The sequence below is a fragment of the Ranitomeya variabilis genome, chromosome 1 (assembly GCF_051348905.1).
Source record: "Ranitomeya variabilis isolate aRanVar5 chromosome 1, aRanVar5.hap1, whole genome shotgun sequence".
In the NCBI taxonomy this organism is placed as follows: domain Eukaryota; kingdom Metazoa; phylum Chordata; class Amphibia; order Anura; family Dendrobatidae; genus Ranitomeya; species Ranitomeya variabilis.
This window is the reverse complement of record NC_135232.1, coordinates 794,097,084-794,109,762: the sequence shown is the minus strand read 5'-3', so window position 1 is coordinate 794,109,762 and position 12,679 is coordinate 794,097,084. Positions and strand designations below refer to the sequence as shown.

General features: G+C 46.0%; 1 protein-coding gene across 2 annotated transcripts in view; it reads left to right on the top strand.

Annotated features, from left to right (window-relative positions):
• MLLT1 (MLLT1 super elongation complex subunit) overlaps positions 1-12,679 on the top strand; it is a 73,840-nt gene that overhangs the window by 43,599 nt on the left and 17,562 nt on the right. For both annotated transcript variants that reach the window (XM_077273448.1, XM_077273440.1), the window contains exon 9: positions 11,226-11,325. In XM_077273448.1, the coding sequence (XP_077129563.1) occupies positions 11,226-11,325 (100 nt within the window). The remainder of the gene's footprint in view (positions 1-11,225; positions 11,326-12,679) is intronic.

Genomic DNA, 12,679 nt, shown 5'->3' with positions numbered 1-12,679 from the left:
CCGACGAATGGGTCAGAGACCTGGTGTCGTCTGGTTACAAAATAGAATTTTCCGTCTCCCCTCCAGCTCGGTTTTTTCCCTCTCGTCTCCCAAGTTCAAGAACTCAGTCACGCGCTCTCCATTCCGCCATCGATTCCCTCCGCCAAAACGGGGTCATCGTTCCGGTTCCGGAACACGAGAGATTCAGAGGTTTCTACTCAAACCTCTTCGTCGTACCAAAGAGGGACGGGTCCGTGCGCCCCATCTTGGACTTGAAACTCCTAAACAAGCACGTAAAAGTACGACACTTCCGGATGGAGTCCCTTCGGTCGGTCATTTCCTCATTGGAGCGAGACGAGTTCCTAGCATCAATAGACATCAGAGATGCTTATCTTCACATTCCAATCTTTCCGCCACACCAAAGGTTCCTCCGTTTCGCCATCCAAGAGGACCATTTTCAATTCACGGCCTTGCCCTTCGGTCTTGCCACAGCACCCAGGGTATTCACGAAGGTCATGGCGGCTGTCATGGCCATCCTGCACTCCCGAGGAGTGGTCGTGTTGCCATACTTAGACGACCTTCTGGTCAAGGGTCCATCTTTTCATGCCTGCGAAACAAGTGTCCGCATTACGTTGGATTCCCTTTTGTGCCTATGCTGGTTAATCAACCTGGACAAATCCTCCCCTGTTCCAGCTTGAAGGATCTCTTTCCTAGGCATGATCCTAGACACGTCCAAGGGGCTGATCTTTCTTTCTTCCTCGGTCCAAGGCCCAAGCGCTTCAACAGGGGGCCCGGACGCTTTCTCGCCCTTGCCCTCAGTCCATTCGGTTTGCCATGAAGATCCTGGGGAAGATGGTGGCCTGAATGAAAGCGATTCCCTTCGCCCAACTGCATCTCCGTCCCTTACAACAAGCTCTACAGGACAACTGGGACAGGAGTCCTTTTACCCTCGACCGACCATGCCCTCTGTCCCCGCGGACCAGGCAGGCGCTCACGTGGTGGACTTTGGAGTCAACTCTCCACCAGGGGAGGTCTTTTCTTCCGATCCATTGGCTGGTGGTGACCACCGATGCCAGTCTCCTCGGTTGGGGAGCGGTGTTTCTCCACCACACTGCCCAGGGGCGTTGGTCGATGCGGGAGTCGAAACTTCCCATAAACATTTTGGAGATCCGTGCTATCAGGTTTGCCCTGAGACGTTTTCACCCTCTGCTTGCGGGTCACCCAGTCCGAATACAGTCGGACAACGTCACAGCTGTGGCGTACATAAACCATCAAGGGGGCACTCGCAGCAGGGCAGCGATGCAGGAGGTCACACACATCCTCCGTTGGGCCGGGGACAACCACTCCATCATTTCCGCGGTACACATTCTGGGTGTCGAGAACTGGGCGGCGGACTTTCTCAGCCGTCAGGGTCTCGCCTCGGGAGAGTGGGAACTCCATCCACAGGTTTTTCATCAAATCTGCCTTCGCTGGGGGACTCCGGACATGGATCTGATGGCATCCAGGCTCAACGCCAAAGTCCCCAACTTCATAGCGCGTTCTCGGGATCCCCGGGCCGTTGGGGTGGATGCTCTGATATTCCCATGGCACCGGTTCCGATTCCCATACGTGTTCCCTCCACTTCCTCTGTTGCCGAAGGTGATCCGAAAAATCAAGATAGAGGGGATTCCGGTGATCCTTATCGCCCCGGATTGGCCGCGTCACGCATGGTACACGGAACTAGTGCATCTCGTATCCGACGTTCCCTGGCGGTTACCAGACCGCCCAGATCTACTGCGCCAAGGACCGATCTACCATCAGAGCTCAGGGGCCCTACGTTTAACGGCGTGGCTGTTGAAACCTGGATCCTAACTCAAGCAGGTTTCTCCCAGCAGGTCATTTCCACCATGATCAGAGCTCGCAAGACGTCTTCCGCTCGCATCTACCACCGCACCTGGAAAGCCTTCTTCTCTTGGTGCAGACTCCGCGGTCGTCCCCCTCTCGTTTTCTCCATTCCCTTCATTCTGGAATTTCTCCAGTCCGGCTTGGATTCCGGCCTGGCCCTCAGTTCCCTCAAGGGCCAGATTTCAGCGCTGTCGGTGTTGTTCCAGCGTAAGATTGCTACTAACTCACAAGTCAGAACCTTCATCCAAGGAGTCTCCCACGTGGTTCCCCCCCTACAGAATGCCACTAGAGACCTGGAATCTCAACTTGGTCCTGAGCGTCCTTCAGGAACCTCCGTTTGAACCTCTGCAAGACGTCCCACTATCTATTCTCTCTTGGAAGGTGGCCTTCCTTGTGGCGATAACGTCTATCAGGCGCGTCTCGGAGTTGTCCGCACTTTCCTGCCGGGCGCCCTTCCTTTCCTTCCACCAGGACAAAGTAGTCTTACGCCCATCTCCCGCTTTTCTCCCTAAGGTGGTGTCATCTTTTCACCTCAACGAAGATATTATTCTACTCTCCTTTTGTCCACAGCCAAAACACAGGGTCGAAAAGGCCCTTCACACTTTGGACGTGGTACGGGCTCTCAGGAGGTACGTCTCTAGGACTGCCTCTTTCCGTAAGTCGGATTCCCTCTTTATCCTCCATGAGGGTCACAGGAAGGGTTCAGCCGCATCTAAGGCTACGATAGCCAGATGGATCCGATCGGCTATTCAAGAAGCTTATCGGGTCAGGGGCAGGCCCATCCCGGCGGGGGTTAGAGCTCACTCTACTCGGTCAGTTGGTGCTTCCTGGGCCATTCGGCACCAGGCGTCGGCGGAGCAGGTTTGCAAGGCCGCAACATGGTCTAGCCTGCATACTTTCACAAAGCACTACAACGTCCACACTCATTCTTCCGCGGATGCGGCCCTTGGCAGACGTATTCTGCAGGCGGCTGTTGTGCATTTATAAGTCAGAGGGTACACAGAGTTATTTGGTTGTATTGTTACCCACCCAGGGACTGCTTTGGGATGTCCCATGGTCCTGTGTCCCCCAATGTGGCGAAGGAGAAATAGGGATTTTTGTGTACTCACCGTAAAATCCTTTTCTCTGAGCCACTCATTGGGGGACACAGCACCCACCCTGTTAGCCTTACGGCTTGTTAACTTTTTGGTTCTTGACTTTTTTCTGACATGTTATACTCTGTTATGTATTATATTGATATTAATCTCCTACTGCTTTTGCACTGAACTGGGTCTCTAGAAGCCAGCATGAGGGTGTATACTGCAGGGGAGGAGCTAACCTTTTTTGTCTCAACTTAGTGTCAGCCTCCTAGTGACAGCAGCATAACACCCATGGTCCTGTGTCCCCCAATGAGTGGCTCGGAGAAAAGGATTTTACGGTGAGTACACAAAAATCCCTATTCTTCCATGATTTTTATTTATTTCAGAAACTCCAGCCTCATGTCCTCCTGACACCCCCCCATGTCATTTAAAAAAACAAAAACTGACCGCATATACTTGCTTTAAAGTGCATCCATTTTTAGTACAGATATTTTTGAACTATATAAAAAGTGCGAACACATATGCAATGGAGCTGAGTGTACTTGCCATTTCATCTGTTGCACCATTGAATTTAGTAGAATGAAAAGCTGCATTTATAACCATGGCCACTTCCGCAATATTCCATAAAAGCTGTTCTAGAAAGATTCTATATGGAATCAATCAGAAGAAAACCTTTCTATACCTCTATGTCGGGTATACAATTTTTTTTTATCTAAGCGTGACATTGTCATACTGAATCAATCCGGGGGCCACACTAAAAGTTAAAAGGGTATTTGTGGCATATTGAAAGTATATACCATAAATGTCTGATAGGTAGAAATTCTACTTATGGGACTCTTACCTCTACCAATCAGCACTCTTATGGTATGTTCACATTGAGGTTTTTTGACGAGGATTTAGAAATAGATTTTGCTCCTAAGTCCACGTCAAATACCCTTCAAATAAGTTTCCAACTGGTTTTAATTGGAAAATGCTTGTTTAATTGACACAAGACTGTTTTGTTTTTTTTTCACTTTTTTTTAACACTTTGCAGTAAAACGTAAAACTAATAAGACACTTAGGGTACCGTCACACAGTGAAATTTCCATCGCTGCGACGGCATGATTCGTGACGTCGCAGCGTCGTATGAATATCGCTCCAGCGTCGTAGACTGCGGTCACACTTTGCAATCACGGCGCTGGAGCGATGCCGAAGTCCCCGGGTAACCAGGGTAAACATCGGGTTACTAAGCGCAGGGCCGCGCTTAGTAACCCGATGTTTACCCTGGTTACCAGCGTTAACGTAAAAAAAACAAACAGTACATACTCACATTCCGGTGTCTGTCCCCGGCGTTCTGCTTCTCTCCACTGTGTAAGCGCCATAGCCGGAAAGCAGAGCGGTGACGTCACCGCGTCACCGCTGAGCTCGCTTTCCGGCCGGCAGGCGCTCACACAGTGCAGAGAAGCTGAGACGCCGGAGGACAGACACCGGAATGTAAGTATGTACTGTTTGTTTTTTTTACGTTTACGCTTGTAACCAGGGTAAACATCGGGTTACTAAGCGCGGCCCTGCGCTTAGTTACCCGATGTTTACCCTGGTTACAAGCGAACACATCGCTGGATCGCTGTCACACACAACGATCCAGCGATGTCAGCGGGTGATCAAGCGACGAAAGAAAGTTCCAAACGATGTGCTACGACGTACGATTCTCAGCAGGGTCCCTGATCGCTGCTGCGTGTCAGACACTGCGATATCATAACGATATCGCTAGAACGTCACGAATCGTACCGTCGTAGCGATGGAAATTTCACTGTGTGACGGTACCCTTAGTCAAAGAATTATTGCAAGCATGCATTTTCATGTGGATTTGCAGCAAAACCCACTTCTTAATCCTCGGGAAAAAAAATGTGAATCGGTCCTAAAGAGGAAGAGGTCAGGCATGCACATGGTTCTCTACAAAATGGGTTTTGTGCTTGCTGCCCATTTATTCACAGTTCCCATAAACTACAGTGGACCGAGTCACAGACACAGAAGGCAACCTGTCTAGTTCACTTACTCCTTTCTGGAGGGCCAAATGGACGACGAGGCCCCTATTCTCCTGACATATGGGGCATCCAGAGATGTCTGCACAGGGCACCATTAGTACCTGCCAGTCCGTGCTCCACAGCTGCTGCCACTACCCTTCTGTTTGTGACTGCCCAAATATTGCTAATCACACAAGCATTTTTCTGTATGAGGGATAAGGGGCCACACAGAATGGCATCGCAGGCCACATGTGGCCCTTGCAACTTCTATGTACAAGTCAGGTTCAGTGGCCAATGACTGGGGTTTGCCACCAGCAGGCTCAAGTCCCCTAAGGCAACTAAACAATAATGACAAATAAACGTTATAAGAAAAAGTGTTTAAAAATATTAAAAAAAAAAATAAAAAATGTAATCTATCCTTCTGCCCCCATTAAAAATAATTAAAAACAAATAGATATGTGGTATTGCTGTGTCCGTAAAAGTCCAATCTATCAAAGTATTAAATGATCTAACCCAATCGGTAAATGCTGTAATGAGAAGAAAAAACAGAACTCCAGAATTCCGTCATATCTACACTAAAATGATACCTATTAAAAAAAAGTCAGCGTGCCATGCCATCAACAATATCTGGAAAACGGCAACACAAGGAAAATATTTTTTTTTATTAACCAAATTCCAAATTGTATTTTAACACTTGGAAAAACAATTATCTGCAAGTTTGCTTTCTCTGTAATGATACTGACCTGGAGAACCATGTTCGCAATTCATTTACAGTGGGTATGGAAAATATGGGCAGCACGATGGCTCAGTGGTTAGCACTGCAGCCTTGCAGCGCTGGAGTCCTGGGTTCTAATCCCACCTTGGACAACATCTGCAAGGAGTTTGTATGTCCTCCCCGTGTTTGCGTGGGTTTCCTCCGGGTTCTCCGGTTTCCTCCCACATTCCAAAGACATACTGATAGGGAATTTAGATTGTGAGCCCCATCGGTGACAGTGATGATAATGTGTGCAAAACTATAAAGCGCTGTGGAATATGTTAGCGCTATATAAAAATAAAGATTATTATTATTATTATTCATACCCCTTTAAATATTTCACTCTTTGTTTCATTGCAGCCATTTGGTAAATTCAAGTAAGTTCATTTTTTCTTTCACATTAATGTACACTGCACCCCATCTTGACTGAAAAAAAGCATAAATGTAGAATTTTTTTGCAACTTTAATAAAAAAGAAAAACTGAAATATCATTTGGTCATAAGTATTCAGACCCTTTGCTCAGACAAATCATATTTAAGTCACATGCTGTCCATTTCCTTGTGATCCTCCTTGAGATGGTTCTACTCCTTCACTGGAGTCCTGCTGTGTTTAATTAAACTGACAGGACTTGATTTGGAAAGGCACACACCTGTCTATATAAGACCTCACAGCTCACAGTGCATGTCAGACCAAATGAGAATCATGAGGTCAAAAGAACTGGACAAGGAGCTCAGAGACAGAATTGTGGCAAGGCACAGATCTGGCCAAGGTTACAACATAATTTCTGCAGTACTCAAGGTTCCTAAGAGCACAGTGGCCTCCATAATCCTTAAATGGAAGAAGTTTGGGACCACCAGAAGTCTTCCTAGACCTGGCCATCCAGCCAAACTGAGCAATCGTGGGTGAAGAGCCTTGGTGAGAGAGGTAACGAATAACCCCAAGATCACTGTGGCTGAGCTCCAGAGATCCAGTAGGGAGATTGGAGAAGGTTCCACAAAGTCAACTATCACTGCAGCCCTCCACCAGTCGGACCTTTATGGCCTCTCCTCAGTGCAAGACATATAAAAGCCTGCATAGAGTTTGCTAATAAAACACATGAAGGACCCCCAGACTATGAGAAATAAGAATCTCTAGTCTGATGAGACGAAGATAGACCTTGTTGGTGATAATTCTAAGCGGTATGTGTGGAGAAAACCAGGCACTGCTCGTCACCTGGCCAATACAATCCCAACAGTGAAACAAGGTGGTGGCAGCACCATGCTGGTTGTCATTGAAGGAAACATGATTTCGGCCAAGTACAGAGATATCCTGGATGAAACCTGTTCCAGAGTGCTCTGGACCTCAGACTTGAACGAAGGTTCACCTTCCAACGAGGCAATGACCCTAAGCACACAGCTAAAATAACAAAGGAGTGGCTTCAGAACAACTCTGTGACCATTCTTGACTGGCCCAGCCAGAGCCCTGACCTAAACCCAATTGAACATTTCTTCAGAGACCGGAAAATGGCTGTCCACCAGTGTTCACCATCCAGCTTGACGCAACTGTAGAGGATCTGCAAGGAAAAATGGCAGAGGGTCCCCAAATCCAGGTGTGAAAAACTTGTTGCATCATTCCCAAGAAGACTCATGGCTGTACTAGCTCAAGGTGCTTCTACTCAATACTGAGCAAAGGGTCTGAATACTTATAACCATGTGGTATTTTAAATAACGTGACATTAAACAGAACATTAGTCTGATATTAAGTGTACCCACCATATATGGGAGTTCAGGACACCCAAATATTTTATAACAGACAAAGCCAGAAGTCTTTTGCTTGACTCAGTCTTAATAACATCGATGATCAGTTCTGTCGACAGAAGTCATCCGGTATCTCCATCCACGTTAACATAAACTGCCAGGACTATTCCTTCTTCTGAAAGTAGGATGTCTGCAATTCCAATTTCCCATATTTTTTCATATACACTGCATGTCATTTTCAAACGAAAAAAACATATATAACAAACAACAGAAGGAAGTAAGATAGAAAAGATTTAAAAGGAAAGGTATTTTAGATAACCATCTAGGATAAGGATGGATAGGGAGGGGGGAGAAGAGGAGGTTGGTGGTTCACACTAATAATATAACTACTCTCTGAAGACATAATAAGAGAGTATATTGATAAAAGTCATTAGTTGTAATAGCCTGTTTTATAAGTAAACGGCTCAAGTGGAGGTGGTGGGCTGTCTCCCTACCAGTTCTACATATTCCTTTGATTTCCGGTATACTGTCCATGGGGTCCAGATTTTACTAAATTTGTCATGTGAGAAATGGGCATAAGCTGCCATTTCTTCAGTGTAATAGAGCTGATCAACCTAATCCACTCCGAAATGTTCGAGCACCTCTGCATACGCCACTTTGGGGGTATTAAGAGCTTGGCTGCTGCCAATAGAAATAGTAAGGTTTTGTGTCTGGTTTGTGGTGTGTTGCTGGACGAGTTAATGAAGATAAGGCTCAATTGTGGGGATTCAGACAGTGACATATCCTAGTAATGATTTTTAAGACATTCTTCCAGAATGGCTCTATCTTCTCACACAACCATCATATATGTAGAAGCGGCCCGTTAACCAGCCCACATCGCCAGCATGTTGGGGGGATGCTGGGAAACCAGATGTGTGTTTTGTCCGGTGTAGTGTACCATCTTGCGACAATTTTGAAGGCGTTTTCTTGAACTCTTAACGCATTTGGATGGCCCAAATGAATTTTTATAGATGTGATTTATTTCACAGTCCCTCAGTTTAAGGCTGGTTTCACACGTCCGTGTCTCTGGTACGTGTGGTGACAGTTTTCTCACGTTCCGGAGACACTGGCACACGTAGACCCATTCAAATGAATGGGTCTATGCACATGTCAGCGTGTTTTCATGGACCGTGTGTCCGTGTGCAAAACACGCAGGCATGTCCGTTTTCACCCAGATACACGGGCTGCAAAACGTGCCGCACACATGCACACGGAGAACAGTGCACACTGTCCTCTGTGTGCAAGAAGGCTGCCGGGGAAGTAGTCCTACTGTAGGCCGGCTGGTGCTGAACTCGGCTCTCATCCATTCTCCCCTGCTCTGCCGGCGAGCAGGAGAGAATGAATGAATAAATGAATGAATGAAAAACCCGACATGGGGTCCCCCTGTTTTTAAATCAACCCGGCAAAACTCACAGTTGGGGGCTGCTATTCTCAGGTCGGTAAGGGGCCATGGATATGGCCCCCCCAGCCTAAAAACAGCAGCCCCCAGCTGCCCAGAAGAGGCGCATATATTAGATGCGCCAATTCTGGAGCTTTGCCTGTTTCCTCCCACTTGCCTTATAGTGGTGGCAAGTGGGGTAATGGGAGGTTAATGTCACCTTCCTATTGTAAGGCGACATTAAGCCCGACTTAGTAATGGAGAGGTGTCAATAATAGTTGGTAAAGGGTTAAATAAACACCACACAGTAAGAGTAAAGTATTTTAATGAAATCATACACCACACAGTTTTGCCATGTTTATTATACTGGTAATCAAATCGATGCCCTCAATATAATAAACCAACAATGTACCATACCTATCCGGTGTTCAGTCCCACGCCATAATCCATATGTAGGGGATATACAGTTTACAACCAGGAGTGGTGCTAATGTGACTGCCCTGGCTGTAAACCACTGGGGAATGAATGAGACGCTGCGGGCACAGGCTCAGTAACTAGCGGTGACGTCACTGAGTCTGTGCTCGCTGCTGACATGAACTCCTATGACCTCTGGACCGTGGGAGAATGCAAGTGATGAGGTCACTGGCCTCATCATTTGCATTGTCCCACGGTCCTGAGGTCACAGGAGTTCATGCCGGTAACGAGCACAGACTCAGTGACGTCACCGCTAGTTACTGAGCCTGTGCCCGCAGCTTCTCATTCATTCATTCTCCCACGCTCGTGCTGCTTGCCGGCAGAGCAGGGGAGAAGGGATGACAGCCGGCTTCAGCACCAGCCGCCGGAAAACAGCGCTTAATGTAGCGCTGTTTTCCCGGCAGCCGTCCGTGTGGTACTGTTGCGGCACACGGTTGCCACACGTGGTGTGCTGCATGTAGTACACACACAGACACTGATATCTCCGGTACCAGTTTTTCCGGTACCAGAAATATCAGAACGTGTAAAACCGGCGTAAGACCCAGGTGCTTTTCCCACAATGATATATAGGCTCGCCTCCTAGTAATCAAATCAGTTAAAATTGCTTGGTACAACTTTGTAAGAACACCTTTGGGTTGTTTAAATTGTGCCAGTATTGTTTCAAAAACAGTTCCCTAAATGGGATGCCAGATGGCAAATAGGAGTCTATAGCGTTATTAAGTCTGGAAAAATGAAGAAAAGTGATCGGATGGTCCGTTAGAGTGGTTTGAATTTCCGATAATGATGGCAACACACCATCTGTAAATAGTGTTTCAACTCTAGTCCTCATCATATGAAGAACGTCCTTTGACCTCGTTCTGGTCTGATCTAGGTACAGCCCTGGCAGGTTCATGACTCTAGCTAAAGGAGAAGGGAGGGGCATTAATAAATTAGGGTGTTTAGCCCAAGTATGTAGAATATGCCTGGTAAATGTATTTTTGTATTCTAGTTTTTGTATGAACTCCTTAGGTGCATGTAGTGCCGCATTGATCGGTATGGGAATTGAGTCATCTGCTATTTTTGTCCATAGCTTATCTTTAGGGCCTCTTGCCCAATCAGCAATTATAGATAGTATGGTGGCTGTATGATATTTTCGTGCATCCGGTACTCCTATTCCTCCCTTTATTCTAGGTAGCGAGAGGGTATTGAAGCTAAGTCTGGGTTTCAATCCTTTCCAGATATCTCTCCCAAATATAGAGCGTGTTTTGTGAAAGAACGTAGTCAGGACTTTTATGGGGAGCATCCGTGAGATATAACTAAATCTGGGTAATATAAAGCTTTTAAGTAAGTTTTTGCGCTCCATCCAAGAGACAAATGGTGCGCCCCATGACTTAATTGTCTCTATTGTGGAATTTAAAAGGGGGAGAAAGTTTTATGACCATGTGATATTTCAGTGTTTCTTTTTTGATAAATTTGCAAACATTTCTACATTTGCTTTTTTCAGTCAAGATGAGGTGCAGAGTGTATATTAATGTGAAAAAAAAATACTTTTTTGAATTTACCAAATGGCTGCAAAGAAACAAAGAGTGAAAAATTTAAAGGGGTCTGAATACTTTCCATACCCACTGTATATCAAACAATGAAAATGAATACCATAAAGACAAAACACAAAATAATAATTGAGGAACTGCTGGTCTTATTTTCTTTTTCATTGCACTTGGAATTTTTTTCCCGTTATATGGTAATATGAACGGTGTTATTATAAACTGGTACTGCAAAACATCAAGCCCTCATATGGCTAAAAAGTCTACAGAAAAATAATAATATGCTATGGCTCCTCAAAGAAGGGGAGGAAAAAAAAGAAAAATTGCCATGTTGACAAAGGGTAAAATAAAATGATGTGCACTTTTGTTTTCACAGGATGAGTCTGAGTGACAGTGATAGTGATAGTAGTGATGACTCCTGCGCCCCCAGCCGTGGTACTACGCCAATACAGAAGATGCCACCTTCTAACAACAAGGTATCACACACTTTTTTATTTCAAAATAACAAACACACTCACCTAATTCCACAGACTTTATTCTGGCTGTGTCTTTACCATATACAGTGGGGCAAAAAAGTATTTAGTCAGTCAGCAATAGTGCAAGTTCCACCACTTAAAAAGATGAGAGGCGTCTGTAATTTACATCATAGGTAGACCTCAACTATGGGAGACAAACTGAGAAAAAAAAATCCAGAAAATCACATTGTCTGTTTTTTTAACATTTTATTTGCATATTATGGTGGAAAATAAGTATTTGGTCAGAAACAAAATTTCATCTCAATACTTTGTGATATATCTTTTGTTGGCAATGACAGAGGTCAAACGTTTTCTGTAAGTCTTCACAAGGTTGCCACACACTGTTGTTGGTATGTTGGCCCATTCCTCCATGCAGATCTCCTCTAGAGCAGTGATGTTTTTGGCTTTTCGCTTGGCAACACGGACTTTCAACTCCCTCCAAAGGTTTTCTATAGGGTTGAGATCTGGAGACTGGCTAGGCCACTCCAGGACCTTGAAATGCTTCTCACGAAGCCACTCCTTCGTTGCCCTGGCGGTGTGCTTTGGATCATTGTCATGTTGAAAGACCCAGCCACGTTTCATCTTCAATGCCCTTGCTGATGGAAGGAGGTTTGCACTCAAAATCTCACGATACATGGCCCCATTCATTCTTTCATGTACCCGGATCAGTCGTCCTGGCCCCTTTGCAGAGAAACAGCCCCAAAGCATGATGTTTCCACCACCATGCTTTACAGTAGGTATGGTGTTTGATGGATGCAACTCAGTATTCTTTTTCCTCCAAACACGACAAGTTGTGTTTCTACCAAACAGTTCCAGTTTGGTTTCATCAGACTATAGGACATTCTCCCAAAACTCCTCTGGATCATCCAAATGCTCTCTAGCAAACTTCAGATGGGCCCGGACATGTACTGGCTTAAGCAGTGGGACACGTCTGGCACTGCAGGATCTGAGTCCATGGTGGCGTAGTGTGTTACTTATGGTAGGCCTTGTTACATTGGTCCCAGCTCTCTGCAGTTCATTCACTAGGTCCCCCCGCGTGGTTCTGGGATTTTTGCTCACCGTTCTTGTGATCATTCTGACCCCACGGGGTGGGATTTTGCGTGGAGCCCCAGATCGAGGGAGATTATCAGTGGTCTTGAATGTCTTCCATTTTCTAATTATTGCTCCCACTGTTGATTTCTTCACTCCAAGCTGGTTGGCTATTGCAGATTCAGTCTTCCCAGCCTGGTGCAGGGCTACAATTTTGTTTCTGGTGTCCTTTGACAGCTCTTTGGTCTTCACCATAGTGGAGTTTGGAGTCAGACTGTTTGAGGGT